This window comes from Polistes canadensis, unplaced genomic scaffold (assembly GCF_001313835.1).
Source record: "Polistes canadensis isolate GaletaPanama2010 unplaced genomic scaffold, ASM131383v1 scaffold_28, whole genome shotgun sequence".
In the NCBI taxonomy this organism is placed as follows: domain Eukaryota; kingdom Metazoa; phylum Arthropoda; class Insecta; order Hymenoptera; family Vespidae; genus Polistes; species Polistes canadensis.
The window spans coordinates 1,024,575-1,042,353 of NW_014569575.1; the positions used below are offsets into that span (position 1 = coordinate 1,024,575).

Genomic DNA, 17,779 nt, shown 5'->3' on the forward strand with positions numbered 1-17,779 from the left:
AGAGTGAAACTGAAGAAAAAAAAAGAGAGAGAGAAACAAATATATTTAATATAATATAATATAATATAATTAATTTTTCGTATACTTTTATCCGATTGCGGATAAGAGAAATAATAAGCGTGTGTGCAACTTTATCAAACATTCTTTTAAAAATTACATGCATATGTATTTACGTACGTTTATAATTGTTAAAATTATTCATTGAATTCATAATCGATTAGAAAAGCTTTCGAACGAATGTTACGTTTCATAATGCAGATTTCTTTTCTTTTCCTTCCTTCTTTTTTTTTAATTTCACTTACGTAACAAAATCGTGCGTATATTCGTAATTTATGAAACAAATAAAAAAAGAAAGAAAGAAATCATTCAAATTAATACGATTTTCTTCGTAGAAAGAGAAGACTTGAAAAATAATTATTGTTCTTGATCGATCTCTCGATATATATATATATATATACATATAAAAGAAAAGAACAAACAAACAAACAAAACAAAAAATAAATATATATATATATACATACACTAATACACATACACGCGAAATAAATAAATGCGACCACACGAATGTACATACCTAACATTGCACTAATATATAGTATTGCCGCTGAGTATTACAACTAGTCACATAAGCCAAAAGTTTGTTACTCTCATAAAAGTTTTCTTTTTTTCCAGTTTTATAAATAAAGAAGGTTTACAAACCCAACAAAATATCTTATTTCTTAGGATCCAATTATTATTATTATTATTATTATTATTATTATTATTATTATTATTATTATTTTCGTAATTGGTGTATGATCTCTCGTCCATTGAAAGTTTCAATGCGAATGCAAATTGCTAATAATGGATCGCGCGTCGTTCGCGTTTATTCAAAAATATTCAAAAGAAACATATAAAAATAGTCTGACTATTCATTTCCGCATTTATGTATATATATAATACGTGCACAAATACGTTCAAAGTCGAGATTATCGTTCAACCAAGCATGACACGTTTATGAAGCTGGCAAGTGCCATAAGTCGTGCGATAATCGAACGAGAATCGTGCATGTGGTGTGGCATTGTGCTTTTGCAAAATTCTTTCAAAATGGATTGATTTTGTTTTGTTCTATTTTTTTTTTTCATCTTTTTTCGAAAACATTTATTTTATTACGATAATTATTTCTCGTTCCATATACAAAAAAAAAAAGAAAGAAATATTATATTTAACCAGTCCTTCATCTGTGAATAATATTTCTCAACAAAACGTTCTCGTGGAAATATATACCTCGCATCCTTCATTTTCCTTTTTCCTTTCTCTTTCAATACAACCGCGCGTAATGCCGACGTCAGTTGCAAAGCGCACACGTTGATCCTTCCGATAGAGAAGGAGTTCCGATGAGAACTCTGTATGAAGATTCTTATTGGTATATTAGTAAGTAATTAAAAATGATTTATTAAATTTTAATTAAAAGGATTTAAATTTGCGAGAGAAAAAAAAAAGAAGACATTTAGACCAACAATTTCGGTCATAGAAATTTGTTCTTTATCGTAAATTTTACATTCGTATTTTGAGTATATCGAAACATAAAATAATTGCAAATAAGATTGAAATTTGAAATTATCGTTGAAAAAAAAAAAAGAAAAAAAAAAGTAAAATCTAGCTTAACGAAAAGATAATTATTTTTAGATGCTCTGTTACGTAAAATTCATTAATCGGAGGAGAGGATCAGTAGATATCAAATTATAAATACACTGATTCTTGCAACGCGACACGATATCTCCTTTGTTCTTACGGATGATAAATGAATAATATTAAAATCATTTTTGATATCTTTTCAAAGAAACGATTGCAAATAATGTAATTAAGTTTTGTCATCACGTAGATCGTGGTATGTAACTGGTCTACCATTTTCAAATAGAAACTCAAGACGTTTTATTCTGGTTATCGTAACCGCGCTAATAAGTAGGTCTCACGCCGTTAGTCTTCTTGAGGAATCACGCGAACAAAGTTATCCTTGTCGACTGACTGGCAACTACTTAATTTGATGGGTAACAAAAAAAAAACATCGAGATAAATAAAGAAAGAAAAAAAAGAAATAATCAAGGGGAGGATCTCTACTGATATTTTACTCGAACGAACTTGGAACTCGAGAAGAACGGAATTTAGTCTTTTCCTTCCTCTTGTTGGAATAATAAGTGTCGTTTTTAAATCTTACGATACAAGTTTCTCTAACGAAATCGAGTATTCAAAAAAAGATACATTGCTTTGGAACACTTTCCTTGCGGTTGAACGTTACGCGATTTATACTTAAAACATTAAGAACGAATCGAATGGAACAAGTTTCAATAAATAGGAGATCAAGGAAACATATGAAAGGGAAAACAATGATCGGATCCATTCTTTTATACCTTTTCATGATTTTTGGTGTAACTACATGTAAAACGTGTAACTCGAACAACGGAGATGGTAATTAATTTAAATCATTATTAAATTATATACAAAGAGATATTTTCATTCTTGAAGATAAAAAAAAAAAGATAGTCGATTAAACTTAGGTTCAATAAGATTTTCAGCATTCTCACGTGAGCTTAATTATCTCACCGATGATGTCAAAATCAATGATCCGTGAACTGGAAATTTATTGGAATCATCCGAAGTATCGATTGGATAGCGACAGGATCGCACTTTATTCGGATGATCCGACGAATGGATTAGAACCGATTTTTATTTTGGAACCTAAATCGTCGAGTGGTATAAAGAATACAGGAATTCAGGCTGAATATCTACCTACTAAAAATTTGACCTATCAAAGACAATGTCTCAGTACGTCTTAACAAAAAGATGTCTTTTTTTTATCAATTTGACGAGTTTAAAGAGTTAACTGTGTTTTATATTTAGAGTATTACGTTGCTTGGCTGAGGAACGGTGTCTTGAAGAAAGTGAATTGTCTTAAAACGTATCCTAATTGGATGGCTGAGAGAAAAGATATTTTAGGTCCTCTTAGAATGAATAAAATCTTTTTACCAGGTACTCACGATTCGGCATCTTACGCGATCCACAAACTAGCTGCTGAAGAAGACATTATTGATAAATATGTTATAACGCAGGTGAAGAAAAATTCACATATTCAATTATTATTAATCTCAAATTAGGTACTATCGATTTGGGCAACGTTAGAGTTTTTTCATAGCTTTCAGGACATAGATGTACTCGCGCAATTGATATACGGGGTACGATACTTGGACATCAGAGTAGGATATTATCCACGCACGAATGAAATCTGGTGGGGTAATCATGGAATAATACGGCTAATACCATTAATAGTTATCATCGAACAAGTAAAAGTATTTCTCAATAATACAGAGGAAATCGTGATATTCGACGTTCAGGAATTTCCCGTTGGTAATTATCATTGATATTGAAATTATTTAATGTAAAGCGTAGAATGAAACAATTTGACTGAACACTTTGTTTGATTTTGAATAGGATTTCAACAAAATGTATCCGTACATTGGCAGTTCGTTAAATATTTGGAGAAACAATTTGCAGATTACTATTTACCTTATAGAACTGGTTGGCTTACAACATTAAATACAATTTGGTCCTCGAAAAGGAGATTGATTATTGGATATGATGAAAAACAAGTTCTCAGTTTGTACGAGAGTCTCTGGCCTTGCGTTACACATCAATGGGGTAACGTTCAAACTATCGATGATTTATATCGATATCTTAATCGTATTGAAACATCAAATGCTCGGTAAAAATCCTTTATCCTAATAATCTTTCTCCCTTGACTTGACTATTTTACAGTATAATTTGATATCTTCCTTTCAGGGACTACAAAATAACGCCAAGATCCGCGATGGCGGAATTAACTCCTAATGTATGGGACGTGATTTGGAACAGATTGGGAGGTCTTCGCCAAATGGCTAATAGAGTCAATGCCAATGTCACCAATTGGTATGCCACCAAATGGCAGCACACAGCTAACATCGTCGCTGTTGACTTCGTAAGAAGTTCTGGTATCGTAGAGACTTCTATCGAATGGAACGATAGACGAAACTCGAACTGTTAATGAACAATAAATTCTACACAATTTTACATTTGATATTTTCTCACAAACTGTGAATTAATTAGTTGTATAGACAATCCCTGTTCTTTTTGTTGTTGTTGTGTTGTCATCTTTTATTATCAACGATTTTAGTTTTACTAGCTCATTCCTGTTTCCCTCGTTTAATCTCGCGCATTAAAAAAAAAAAAAAAGATGAATCGTATATAATACGTGTATAACTTTTTACGTGACAAAGAAATTTCCGGCGGAAGAAGAAATAACAATACCGTCAAGGAGACCAATAGAAATACTAAGTCGTGCTCGTACATTGAGAGATATCAGTTCATCGTTTGTCACGGGTAATAACGGTTGTCGGTAGGATTAAAAAATAAACTTATTTACCAGAGATCAGTTCCTTAGTTGAAATAATAAATAAAAAGTTAAAATGTTAGCTAATGGTATATCTATGCATGTAATGACATGTATATCGATTGTAACTGTGTTTCTCTTAAATCAAATAACTATAAGTACTGGCAATACTTTTTTTTGTCAAAATAATCAACAGTGTACGTTTCTTGAATACTGTCCAGATATAGCGATTAGTATGAAAAGGAATGAATTTCCAATGCACAGGTATATTTGATGCATCTCTATTAGCAAACAAAAAAAAAAGAAAAAGTGTACAAATCTTATAAACCTGATTACAGATTTCGTCAATCGATATGCGATTATTCAGGATTAAGACCAAAAGTGTGTTGCAATGTAATAAGTTATCCTGTTAATCCAATATTATATGAAGAAAACATAAGATCGCTATTAGAATCAAGATCGTATTATAAATGTGGTAAAAGCCTTATTAAAAATAACATTGATAATTTTGGATCTTACCCTTTTCTAGCTAGAATTGGTTTCATAAGTAAGTACACTTTTAATCATTTGAAATACCATGAATTGAAAATTTCAACTTCAATTCTATTTCTTTTGATTGTAGATTTGCAAACAGGACACATCAAATATCCTTGTAGTGGTACAATTATAAGTGAAAGAGCAGTAGTAACAACAGCTTCTTGTGCTCTTGCTAATTCTCAAATTTACAAATTGTATACAATTGAATATATCCTTAGATATTTAATATTATTTCAAGAAGAGTTAATTGCATGAATTAAACTTTTAATCCTTATTCTTGAATAGGTATGTTGTAACTATTGGAGAATTTAACACCGAAACAGATCCTGACTGTAATTCCTTATTTTGTGGTCATAAAGTTAAACATTATAATATATCCTACATAATAAAACATCCGAATTATTGTGCTGACAATTTTGAAAATAATATAGCATTAATTCGTTTAGAAAGACCTATTCATTTTGAAGGTAAATAGATATTTAAATTAATAAATTTATTTCTTATAATTAAATATATAAATTTTGTACACAGTAACAGCACAACCTGTTTGTCTATTACCCAAAGAAATTTATATTAGAACAGGTTCAAATACTGTATTGATTGGCTGGGGTAGATTATCGAATCAAAAAGGTATTTAAAGGAAGCAAAAGAAAGTAATCATTGTTTAAATATTTAACATTGTTTTCAGATATGTTAACCATGCAACAAGTATTAAACATGGTATTGTTACCTAAACAAAACTGCTTGGACTTTTTAAATGAAGGATATTCGGTAGAATTGTGTGCTAGTGGAGAAACAGAACCTTGTTCAGCTTACAATGGAAGTCCCCTATTGTACAAATATAGTGATACTTATTTTTTGGTACATCAATTATTTTTTACTCATAAACATATACGTTTAATATATACAGGCAAGGTTTTAGCTTATCTGTTTTATATCTCCAGGTAGGAATTCTATCCTATGGCTCCAACTGTGATGACAAATCAAATTTACCGGTGGTTTTTGTGGATGTAAAAAAATATACGAGATGGCTTTTAGAAAATCTTTAAATACTTTATATATATAAATAATGACAATTTATAGATTTTTACCTTAAAACCTAATTAACACAGATACATATATTACATTCATTTGTTTCCCACCAAATCTCAATGATTACTTCTACTATAGCTTATGTTTAAATATATTTAAATATTTGCCACGTGTCATTTCTTTAGCCTCTTCCATACCAAGTTGATAAGCTAAATCGTGTAATTTTTTGACTTCTGATATAAGTCCTGTCATAGATAAATTTCCCAATTCTTTAAAAAAAAGAATCATCTTAATACGTGCTGGTATGTATAATTGAAATTTTATATCTGTTCAGTATCTACTTACGGTGTAACTGATTCAGGTCTTCCGCAGTTAATCCAGATGCCCAGGTAGCTGGCTCTAACTGAGGAGAATTTTTAACTACAAACTCGTTTACACCTGGAACTTCATCGGTCGCTAATATATATGGTATTTTATGCTTTTATAATGAATAAACAATACCTGATAGGTAAAATGAATAATTACGTAAAATTAACTTACTTTGCTCTGGCCATAAGTCTGGCGATGCTCTGTCTAGTTTTTCCAAACTCATAAGACTTTCTTCGACGCAAGTCAAGTCTGTTAGTAGAAAGGTCAGAAATAAATATTAGAGGGTTAATACATTTACTTTGGTATTTTAATATATGCAACATCAATTACACGGATAATAAATAATTATTTACAGATAATTAATAATCTTATGCATAGATATATATAGCTTAACATTAATAATAAAATATTAACTGAAAACTAAAAATATATTGATTTAAAAAAGTATACCAGTTTGATCCACAGGTTCATCCGTTGCCATGTTGTTAAAGATTAATAACAAATAACATTGGAAATAAAAAAAAATTGAAATGGATAATAGAAATTGTTGTTGATAAAAGAACACGTTTTTAATTGACCTTTTATTTCTATTAAAAGCATCGATAATACTAAGAATTGTCTTCGCTACTAACACTTTTTTGTAATTTTCTCGTCAAATCAATTTGTTGTTGAAGAATATAGATGTTCTCTATTTTTCGGCGCTGCTGTCGTTCGATATCTCGCAATACACCTTCGTGAAGTCGTTTTCTAAGAAAGTAAAATAAATTCATGTAACCTCCAATAGACAAAACATATTAATAGTTAATATTACCTGTCATCTTGCTGTTTGTAATGTACGTATCCTATTATACCGCCAGATAATAGACAACACGTTCCAAAAGTGAGTTTAGCAAGCGTTGACATTCTTTTTTTTGTATTATCTACTTTAAATATAATAATTCTTATAATAGTTATCGAGAGAAGTTAACACATGTCGAATATCAACTATCGAAAATAAGAACAATCGATCATTCGATACTTACCAATCTAATCGATATAACACATTGGCTGTTGTATAGAGTTGTGTAAAGTCGATATTTAAGTACGTAATACGGAAAAGAAAATGGTTCGAGTATTAATTCGTCAATCAACTCGATAACGGTATCATTTCTTATTTCTTATTTCTTATTTGTTACTCGAGCATGACGATTAGTTTTACTTTTACATATTTATATTATCGTTAGCTTTTGGTGCTCTAAAAAAAAATATTAAAGATGGCGTATATCTTCAAATACGTTATATATATACATATAAAATTTATAACAGTATGATTTAGTATGATTTTTTGTTACTTGTAATTCATGTCACATGTAATCGTATTATTATAAGAAAGAAAGCAGATGACAAAAAATGATTTATTTTTCTACCACATAGGAATCAAATTCTGCCTCATAGGACTATCCATGTTAGAAATAAACTATGGTTCTTGAAGAATTGTGATAAAATACATTATGGATTAACAATTAACGAAGAAGATTTTACATCGGTAGATCAACTTTTAACAGAAATATTTTTTGAAGAATATCAGATGATTTGTAGAAACCGATGAACATTATAAATTTATATTTTAAAAAGAAGAAAAGTGTTTGAAAAGTTAAGCCGTTGTTGGTGTTTACTAACCTAAAAAAATACCGTCAGAACGATTTGACTGTTTTTGTTTTGATATAATCACAGTGCATTCTATATTCTGAGGAATAAAATATAATCAAAAGAATTACCTTGTTTGATATCATTTCTTTTGGTAATAAGAAATGTATAAAAAATATTTGTTAAAAGCTCAAGCAAAAGAGGAGATACTGAATTTAAATTAAATACGGAAAATAAAGAACACATTTAATGAAACAATTTAATATTTTTAGTGATATATATCTGTACGAGATACAAATTTCATTATATATGAATTGTACTATTATAAAACTATTAGAAAATGGAAAATTATTGTGAAGTTTGTTCTTTGAAATTAAGGGATAATCATGAATTCCAAATTCATTTAACCGGCCAAAAACATTTAAAAAAGTATCAATTTAAAGAATTTCAGAGAAGAATTACCGAAAATTCTATATTTGTTTCTTCTATACCAAAATATATTTCCAAAGATGCAGTAATAAATTATTTTCTACAATATGGGCAAATTTCAAAACACAAAATTGGAAAAAATTATGTTATTATTGAATTTGAAAATAGGTATAAGAAAATTTGATTAATTAATTAATATTAATTATTTAGTTTAATACTTGTAGTACACTATCTTCTTTTCTTCCCTTTATAAGAGAACCTGCGGAATACTTATTAAAAAATCCAGTCTGGTTGAATAATATAAAATTAAATATTCAGAAAAGAATATTTTATAATAATGGTATGTTTTATATATTATATATACTTCTTTACATTCGTTTGTTAAATGGTATTAAATAATAATATTAAACATTTATTTTAAGATTCAAAAAGAATTCCCGATAATCATTTAGCGGAGACAACGAAAGCTACAGATTTGGATTGTATAAAGAGTGTATTCAAAAACGAAACTACATTTGAAAGTCAACTTGAAACATTTTTGAATACAGTACTGCTTAGTGATACAGAAGTTGAGGCACGATATGAATCCATCTGTAAATTTTTAGATAAAACATTTGCATGTGTATTTCCAAATTGTCGATCATATAGATTTGGATCCACGCAGATGGGACTAGGATTTAAGGAATGCGATTTGGATATTTATATGGATATTGGTAAACTTACATGTCATATTAATAAGCTTATAATTACGGTGAGATATAAATAATATACATTTTACAATTAATTACATTTCTTCTAGGTGTGCCAATATATGAATTAAATGGTGCTTTTACAATGAGAAAGGTGTTTAAAGAAGTTAAACATGTAATGTACAAGATGAATAACATATTTATTAATATAATACCAATACTAAAGGCAAAAACTCCTATTATAAAATGTTATTATGTTCCGAATAAGGTTTCTTGCGATATTTCATTTAAAAATGCTTTTGGTATATATAAAAGTAATCTTATAAAACACTGTCTTTCACTTGACACAAGAATAAAACCATTAATGGTAATCATTAAATTTTGGGGAAGACAAAGTAAAATGTCAGGTAGCGGGAAAATATCCAATTATGGATTATTATTATTAATAATATTTTATTTACAACAACCAGAAATAAGGATACTTCCACCTTTAATGGAATTCCAGAAAACGTGTGAACCTATAATTATTGATGGTTGGCAAGTAAACTTTGATGAAAATACGGTATTACCACCGATTACCAATTATAGCACTATTCCACAACTTCTGACAGGTTTTTTCGAATTCTATGCTAATTTTTCTTTCAAAAAAAATATCATTTGTCCGTGGGATGGCATAGCACATACAAAAGAATTATTTACCAAAACTTCCAATTTGCCAGACTATATGACACGATATAAGGAAATTGCAGTGCAAGAAGAATCTAGGCTTAGCGTTGGTAGTTTTGCTTGTATTCAAGATCCAATTGAATTAAATCATAATAATATAGCTTCTGTATATTCAAAAAAAATAATGTTGTTTCAAAAAAATTGCAAAATAAGCGAAGAAATCTGTACATCATCCCAAGAGGACAATTACAAAAATCTTTTAGAAAATTTACTTACATACGACTACAAAGAAGAAGTCAATAACTTGGTGGTAGTGGTAACGATACCGTCTGGATTATATGTAGATGTGGGTTTACCAGATAATTTTCAAGATCGTGAGGACATAGTTCATAAAGAAATATATAAAAAGGATAATTGGTACTTTATAGTATTCAATATTGTGAAAGATATTTTTGAGAAAATGTGCAAACTACAAGTAACAGTTCTTTCTGCTGACAATGAAACTAAACAACAAAAAATTGAAGTCTTATCCGATGTGCATACAAGAAAAGCTCAACAGCTTTTGTTGCACTGTACGGGAAATGACTCAGCATTGCTTAATAGGAAATCTTGTACAGGTAGTTCGGATCTTCGTAGAAGCCCTTTAAATAAAGAAATTAGCATATCGGATATTGCTGTAGAAAGGAACTCTAAAAGACAAGAGTACAAACCATTAAAATTAGACTTTACGTGTATATTCGAAAAGATAGATGATCCAGTGCAAGTCAAATTAGTACTAAAAAGCGATAAAATGAAAAATAATATTTTTAAAAATTATGGAAATTTCATTGGTTCAAAATTGCGAAAAGTTACTATGAATACTTTACTGCATATGAAGAGATGTAAACTTACATTAAATGATTTATAAAACATCTGATGTACCTATTATGATCGATTGTATTATTAGGTAAATATTTCAAATTTGATAAATGCAAAAGAAAGGACCAAAATATTCTGACAGCATTTATCATATTTTGTTGCAGTTCTAAATATAATATTAATCCATTGAACACAAATAATTAAATAAAACGGAACTCAAAATATTGTGAGCTATTAACAAGCATATATATAAAATCTTATTTTCTTAATCTCTAGAGTTTTAATAAATTATTTTTCTACACATAAAAAAAATAATTCTTTCTTTCGAAAGAATTTAAATATTGGGATAAATTTTGTTTTATCAATGAAAGAATATGTATTACTAAGGAACAGATCATAAAAAAAAGATGTTATGAGTGTAAATAATCGATCGTAGAAAATAATTGTATCAGTGTTTGCGTATGACGATTGTATCATTTGCAATTTAAGATTTTCTTATATTGTATAGAGATATATGAATAGTTAATTAAATTATTTACAATGAATAAAAGCTTTTATCCTTGTAACGCATAATAATTTCATGGTAAAGTTAATAATTATTATTTGTAATAATAATAATTAGGTGCACATGTGTGTGTGTCAGCGTTAAATCGTATAATTCAATTAAATTATGGAAACCTTATATATTAACTACTGGCCTCTTATAAATTCATATATTACTTTTTGTTAATTGAAGTATATAATTCTGTCTTCTTTCATATTTAAACAGATCAGTATAATTATTACAGAATTTAGTTAGTTATTTAAAAATATCAACAATAACATATACATAAAGTTATAAAGAGAAGTAAGGAATTTGGCGCCAACTATTTAAACATTAGTTTGGTTTAAGTCGATTAGTTAGTTAGATTCCTTCTATTGGTAATCAAGATGGCGGACTATAGTAATGCGTCAAGTATTCGTGGTTTGTAATTCTTCGGGTTTTAACTACTGGATATTAGTGTTTTAAAATTTAGGGAAGAGAATAGATTTTCAACTGTTATTCAGATATATCATTACTTCTCATTTTAATTTATGTCATCGTTGGGATAAAGATAGGTATATATAAAAACAATATCGATTAATCCAGCAAAGAAACAAAATAAAGACAGATATATCTTTGGCTATGAGTTAATTACGATTGTTCTGATTTTTAGCAGTGAAAAGCATGTTATACTTATGTTGAGTCGCATTGAATTCCTATTTAGCTTATCAAAAAAATAAATATGTCTGACGATGTAAAATGCATGAATAGTTGAACAGATTCAGAGATCCGAAATTTAGATCAGCAACGAGTAACGAGTTATCAATGGGTTCTACGCTTAGTAAATAATGTGAAAAAAATATATAAATAAATAATACAAATTAAATTCTAATTCCAAAATATTCCTCTTCGAGAAACGTGAAATATTTAACGTTTGGTATATTTTACAATTACGAGTCTTAATTTTCTTGTTAAAAACGTATTTTTACAGTGCTTAATGAATATTGTAGATTTAAATATTTTTATGCAGTTATTCTTGGACTTCATATCTATTGTAAATAAGTACATACCACGTTTTATAATAGGTATGTTCTGCCTGTCTTTGTCTTAAGAGTATAAAGTTAAATTAAAATAAATTTAAGAAACTTACAAAAATATACGAACTTTCTGTATACTCCTATATATAACAAAATGAAAGCTCTCGGAATAATTACAGTTTTTAAGCAAAATGAGTGATCTTACCAAAATGGAAGAATCACATACACCGACCATTGAAAAAGAGACCGATAACAAAGCCAGCGATAAGTTGAAAAAAGAACAATTTTCTATTGTGCAAAAAGAGTCTATCGTTAAAAAAACCACTGAAGATGTACAGCGTGCCATTGATGGTCTCAAGGAAATACCGGATGAAGAACTTCAAGAGTTTCTGGGTGATGATTTTATGGAAGGTCTCAATGTTGTCGATGCGTGGGAAGGAGAGGAAGATAAAAATCGTGAGGAACAAAAATCTCAAACTAAAGAGAACGAACAAAAACAAACAACTAGGTAGAAAATTCATATTTTATTAAGAAAGATATTTATTTAATTATAATGTTTAATTTTAATTTTTTACTGTATTGCTTTTGTGGTATTTAAAAAAATATTTTTTCAAATTATATAGTAGATAATTGTTTGTATCATCCCCTACAATCTCTACTTAATACATGTTTTAGTATTTTTTTGCACCTGTATTAAGAAAGAAGTTATATTTCAATTATATTGTAACAACCAGTGATATTTGACAAAAAGTGATAGAAAGAATAATTATAGGGAGCACAATCGCAAGGAACATAAACAATCTTACAGTCGTGAGAAACCGAAACGAGAGGAAAAGAAACGTGAGGAAACTCGACGAGATCCATCTAAAAGTACAAAGGATATAGAAAGAGACAAAATGCGTACGAAAAGGGACAATGAGAGTAAACTATTGGCGGAGAAAGAAAAAGCTATAAAACATTTACTTGATTCAGACAATGTAGTACCACCTGGTACAGAAAGCGAAGCGATTCAAAGTATTACTGATAAACAAAATGAGGAACGAGTACAAATGCGAACTCGAAAAAGTAGAGAACGTCGTAGAAGTCAAGAAAGAATAAAATTAAGTCCAGTACGTAGAAAAAGTTATGATAGATTCAGAACAAGTCCGCACAGAAGAATATTGAGTCCTATTCGTCGTAGAAGTCCTTTCAGAATGAGCCCAGAAAGAAGGAGAAGTTCTCCTAGAATAAATTGTGATCGTAGAAGTCCTCTTTTATTATCACCAGAAAGAAGAAGAAGTCCGTATAGACGATTAAGTTGGGAACGAAGATTAAGTGCAGATAGAAGATGGAGTGCCGAACGACATAAAAGAAGAATGGAAATACAAGAACGGTAAGAGAATATATATTTTCTATTATACATACTATTTAACTAGTCGCGTATCGTTTAAGATCGCGACTAAGCACACGTGTATTGATTAGTTCCTCGAAGTGCTGATTCTTCGAGACTAAAGGACAAAAATTTATATTTTAACTTTAAATTCACAAGACGAAGAAGTCGATCTCGTGATCGGCAACGAAGTCGCAGCTTGGAACGTTTTCGAAGAAGGTCCCGTTCGCCGATTAATAGGAGATACAGTCCAAGACGTCGAAGTCGTACTCGTAGCAGATCTTTGGAACGACGCACCAGGAAAAGATCACCCTTCATCAATGAACTTGCCAGGCAATTGCGAAATGAAGCTATAATGTCTAATTCTACGTATATCCCAGCATCCTCGATGGAAGGAATATCACCGATTATGAATGCATCTATATATCCACAAGAGGCAGAAGTTCGAGGACCATTGTCTCAGCCTTATATGCATCAGGGTGGACCACCGACACCAGCACAACAACCACAACCACCACCACCATCTTCTGTGTTGCCAATGTCATCAGGAATGCAGTCATTTATGAATTTTGATATTCCTTCATCATCACAACCACCTATGGGCTTCGATGGTGCTCCTTTGCATTCAATACCACCTGCTCACTACTCCTCTGGCCCCGTAATGTACAATCATAATACTGTACAAACGAATACTATGCCAACACAATCAGGAAGCCGAACAGCTCTACTTCCTACACCTCATCAAACTACGCCACAACCAGTGCCTGCACCAGGATCAATGGATCAATCAGTCATGGGAGGATATGTGTCACAACATGGGGTTGTTTCTCATCTAGAGTCATCCAACAATAAGCCTGTTAATGCATCTGTAGTCCTTTCACCATCATCGAATTACAAAGACCATAGGTCATTGCTATCCTCGCATAATGGATTCCAGGCTTGTGAAGAACGCTTGATGACTCCAGAACCACCAGTCATCTCTGATACCAAAGTAAACACCTTATGTATCATAGCAATAATATTTTATTTACTTGTTCAATTGTCAAGAAGCGTGAAATCGTTATTTCTTTGCATTAATTATATAACAATGCCTTTGCCAATGTATTCATTTATACAACACACTTATGTATATTACTTGGACTAAATCTGTATCTGTTTTATATCCAGAAAATAATATTAATTTTTCACTTTAAATTTAAACTTACAGCAATTTGAAAAGACCAGCTTGTCCAGTCTACTGGAAGCGTCTGTTTCTGCTAAAGGTGCGAGTATGAGCTTTTTTTATTTTGTATCCTAAAGAATTTGTAAACCAATCTCAATTTGTGCGACTTAACATATGATATTAATATCGTTGCATTTTCTTTTTTATATCCTTTAGATTCGTCTAGTCCTCCAGTCTTATATCCAGGTGAGAATTTTGATGTTAATGATATTAAAGTGCTTTCAATCGCGTTTTGTGTTTTGAAAAGTGAAAAATGTCATTGCTATTGCTTATACGTTAATGGTATATGCAAAATATGATATAAGAGAAAGAAAGAAAGAAAGAAAAAAAATATAAAAAGTAAAAGAAAAACAAAGTGAAGTGTAACAACTCATTTTCACGCGTGATCGTTGATTCTCTGTGAGAAACACTCACGAAGCATGAAAATGATATGAAAACTAGAATATTAAAACGACCAATATATTCTCTCGTATTAATCGTACGTGGAATTTGTTTTTTCCATGGTAGGATTCAAGCCAGAAATACTACGGCATTGCGAGCACGCGCTACGTGAACTTCCAATCGAAGATCCACGTTTGAAAATGAAGGGTAGATTTTTCTTTGACCCAAAGAAAGCAGACTCTAAAAGCAAGTACGAGGAATATCCTTCCAATTCTATACTCTTGCAGAAAGGCAAGAACAAAATATATTGGGAGGAAGAAGAGGTACAACAATACGATACGTCGTTGATAACGCAAACCATGCAGATGCATCAAAAAATTTGTCAAACGGAAGAAATTGAAACAGATTCGAAATTCGTGGAAGCGCGTGTCGATATGGTTGATTTTGAGATGCAAGTATATCCACATGACATTGAACATGGGATGAAAGAGGAGAGAAAATCTATCATGGATAGGCTCGATTGGAAGACGCGGGATAAACCTCGAGAGGCGGACGACTTGAGATGGAGCTTGACCAATTCGTCTCAAAAACGCCCGTGGAAGAGAACATTGTCTCCGCCTAATAGAAGATCCCACGATCGGGATCATTTCGAAACCGTACCTTCGCCGGAACATCCATCGAGAGACTCCCCTATGAGAAGTAGAGATAGTTATTCTAGGGGACCGATTCGAGAACAATATGATAGATATTCACCGAATTATAAGCGTTCGATGACCATAGACGATTTTCGCGAGACCAGAAGTGATCGTAGTCGGGGCGAAAGTCCAATGAAACTCGAGGATTCCGAGGAAGATTCGGACGAAATATTTACATTCCAAAGAGAAATGATCGGTTGGTGTGGAAGAGGAGGAAGATCGTTTCGAGGGAAATCTAATACGACGAGAGGAAAATATTCGGGAGGTAGACGTGGACGTGGCTGTTTTCAGAAGTTTTAATTTCTTATAAATTATATATGTAGTAAAGTAGATATATTGGAAATAATTATATTTGCGAAATTACAGAAAATACACACACAGTTCGGCGTACGGTATAAGTTTATGGTATTATCAAATCAGTATGTACATTATTTACAAAAAGTACCAAGTCATCGCATATATACGATTAACTATACCGTTCGGCCGACAAATCAAGTGTAAACATTTTTTTCTACGCGCAAAAAATAAAAATTGAACCCGTCAACGAAGTGCGTGCATAAGTTTTTAAAAGTGCAAGCGTAAAGGGGAAATAATTAATTTCCTCTGCACAAATATACTGTAATACGGTGCCTACGAAAAGCATCGAATCGCAATCTGTTTTTTGCCATACTCTTGTGATTTTTTATATTATATATATGTAATCATAATGATTTATACATATTAATATGTAATATGTATATATGTTTTTACTAAAGACAAAAAAATCTTCAAATTGTTAATGCCAGTGAAACAAACGAGCAATGTTATTTTAATCCTTTTTTGCGTATATTTATCGCAAAAAATTGGTTGTATCGACGTCTTTCATAGTTATCCGTATATCGTGCAAGGGATAAGAAAAGCTTTTCAACCAATGAAAAGATTTTTTTTTTTCAAATATACACATAAACCCATAATCTATGCATTTCATCTGCCATTACGATCCCCGATAGAAATTATATTGTCTCATTTACCATTATGCTATTTAAATGCATATTATTGATTTTTTAACGGCAATATATCCATTATAGAATTTGAAAAATCTCATTCTCTTCTTTGGAGAACCCGATAATCAACATACGTACAGCATATATTTCAAAACGAACGATTCGAATTGAATCGACATTTCAACGAATAATATCGTAGCACGTTTTCGGACAAATCAGAGTGATTTCGAATGGAACATTTGAATTAGCTTTACCGAAAAAGAGCCAATAGGAAAGGTTGGAGAAAAAAGTCAAATAAGGTTGCGATTGGTCGAGGTCAAGGATTGGGTGAAAATAGTAGAACAACGATAACTAAAGGGAAACGTTGGTTGGTGGATTCGGACACAGGCTAGTGCGATAGTGCAAGGAGAAGGAGAGAGCGAGGAACGCTAGCGCCAGCGGTCCGCGCGACGGAAATTGGAGGAAACATTCGGCATGGATCCAGCTCCATGTTCGGCCGTGAAAGCGATGCGGTGTCCCCGCGGTTAGGGCGTAAGATTCTCGTTGCTTTGGCGAGAACGTGGTGCGTTTTGTACGCGTCGGCCGGTGAATCGGTCGACGGAAAAGGGCGCGCTATCGGACGTAAGTCTTATCGGGAGTTCGGTACACAGTGTTGGTGGGTGTGCGCGCGTCGAGGTAGAGCGGCGTGGCGGAGCGACTTGAGAGACTCGTGGAGAGGAATACGACAAGAGGAAGTAGAAGTGGAAGAAGACGAAGAAGAAGGAGGAGAAGGAGGAAGAGGAGGTAGTGGTGTTGTTGGTCAATTTAGAAAAGAAGGAGAAAGAGTATTACGTGGTGGTGCCTCGTTAAGAGGAAGGAGAAAAGGAAGGTTTGTCCTGGTAGACGTCCGCTCGTCAAGCTCGTCACGGCGGTGTACGGTGTCGCGAGGTTCATCGTCGGCCGAAGGGCTCGTCGTCGAAGC

At 31.6% G+C, this 17,779-nt stretch overlaps 6 protein-coding genes across 14 annotated transcripts; 4 read left to right on the plus strand and 2 right to left on the minus strand.

Annotated features, from left to right (window-relative positions):
- The first annotated feature begins 802 nt into the window (after window positions 1-802).
- LOC106783970 (PI-PLC X domain-containing protein 1-like) lies at window positions 803-4,245 on the plus strand. 2 transcript variants are annotated; one of them, XM_014743005.1, is made up of 7 exons: window positions 803-1,413; window positions 1,669-2,448; window positions 2,548-2,805; window positions 2,881-3,089; window positions 3,180-3,384; window positions 3,469-3,739; window positions 3,817-4,245. In XM_014743005.1, the coding sequence occupies exons 2-7, from the start codon at window positions 2,313-2,315 to the stop codon at window positions 4,055-4,057; spliced, it is 1,320 nt and encodes a 439-aa protein (XP_014598491.1). In that variant the 5' UTR covers window positions 803-1,413; window positions 1,669-2,312; the 3' UTR covers window positions 4,058-4,245. The 2 variants fall into 2 exon arrangements, with proteins under 2 accessions (XP_014598491.1, XP_014598492.1); XM_014743006.1 differs by having other exon boundaries at window positions 803-2,805.
- A 121-nt stretch (window positions 4,246-4,366) lies between these two features.
- Window positions 4,367-6,050, plus strand: LOC106783971 (venom protease-like). Its single transcript, XM_014743007.1, has 7 exons — window positions 4,367-4,666; window positions 4,741-4,949; window positions 5,025-5,133; window positions 5,225-5,406; window positions 5,471-5,569; window positions 5,628-5,800; window positions 5,884-6,050. Exons 1-7 carry the CDS (start codon window positions 4,479-4,481, stop codon window positions 5,986-5,988), a joined length of 1,065 nt encoding a protein of 354 aa, XP_014598493.1. The 5' UTR covers window positions 4,367-4,478; the 3' UTR covers window positions 5,989-6,050.
- LOC106783976 (protein lin-52 homolog) lies at window positions 5,972-7,030 on the minus strand. Of its 3 annotated transcripts, none has more exons than XM_014743014.1 (4): window positions 6,791-7,030; window positions 6,512-6,589; window positions 6,317-6,409; window positions 5,972-6,240 (listed from the first exon to the last, which is right to left on the minus strand). In XM_014743014.1, the coding sequence occupies exons 1-4, from the start codon at window positions 6,819-6,821 to the stop codon at window positions 6,104-6,106; spliced, it is 339 nt and encodes a 112-aa protein (XP_014598500.1). In that variant the 5' UTR covers window positions 6,822-7,030; the 3' UTR covers window positions 5,972-6,103. The 3 variants fall into 3 exon arrangements, with proteins under 3 accessions (XP_014598500.1, XP_014598498.1, XP_014598497.1); XM_014743012.1 differs by having other exon boundaries at window positions 6,317-6,415; XM_014743011.1 differs by having other exon boundaries at window positions 6,317-6,427.
- LOC106783977 (protein PET117 homolog, mitochondrial) lies at window positions 6,905-7,343 on the minus strand. The gene is made up of 2 exons (XM_014743015.1): window positions 7,152-7,343; window positions 6,905-7,087 (listed from the first exon to the last, which is right to left on the minus strand). Exons 1-2 carry the CDS (start codon window positions 7,241-7,243, stop codon window positions 6,949-6,951), a joined length of 231 nt encoding a protein of 76 aa, XP_014598501.1. The 5' UTR covers window positions 7,244-7,343; the 3' UTR covers window positions 6,905-6,948.
- Window positions 7,344-7,382: 39 nt separating this feature from the next.
- Window positions 7,383-11,170, plus strand: LOC106783968 (speckle targeted PIP5K1A-regulated poly(A) polymerase-like). Its single transcript, XM_014742998.1, has 6 exons — window positions 7,383-7,480; window positions 7,754-8,120; window positions 8,239-8,563; window positions 8,650-8,735; window positions 8,818-9,108; window positions 9,195-11,170. Exons 3-6 carry the CDS (start codon window positions 8,307-8,309, stop codon window positions 10,655-10,657), a joined length of 2,097 nt encoding a protein of 698 aa, XP_014598484.1. The 5' UTR covers window positions 7,383-7,480; window positions 7,754-8,120; window positions 8,239-8,306; the 3' UTR covers window positions 10,658-11,170.
- A 97-nt stretch (window positions 11,171-11,267) lies between these two features.
- LOC106783966 (actin cytoskeleton-regulatory complex protein PAN1-like) lies at window positions 11,268-16,744 on the plus strand. 6 transcript variants are annotated; one of them, XM_014742994.1, is made up of 8 exons: window positions 11,268-11,706; window positions 12,123-12,216; window positions 12,348-12,676; window positions 12,941-13,540; window positions 13,697-14,528; window positions 14,745-14,799; window positions 14,916-14,945; window positions 15,267-16,744. In XM_014742994.1, exons 3-8 carry the CDS (start codon window positions 12,360-12,362, stop codon window positions 16,133-16,135), a joined length of 2,703 nt encoding a protein of 900 aa, XP_014598480.1. In that variant the 5' UTR covers window positions 11,268-11,706; window positions 12,123-12,216; window positions 12,348-12,359; the 3' UTR covers window positions 16,136-16,744. The 6 variants fall into 6 exon arrangements, with proteins under 6 accessions (XP_014598480.1, XP_014598481.1, XP_014598483.1 ...); XM_014742995.1 differs by having other exon boundaries at window positions 12,162-12,216; XM_014742997.1 differs by having other exon boundaries at window positions 11,268-11,572; window positions 12,162-12,216.
- Window positions 16,745-17,779: the final 1,035 nt, after the last annotated feature.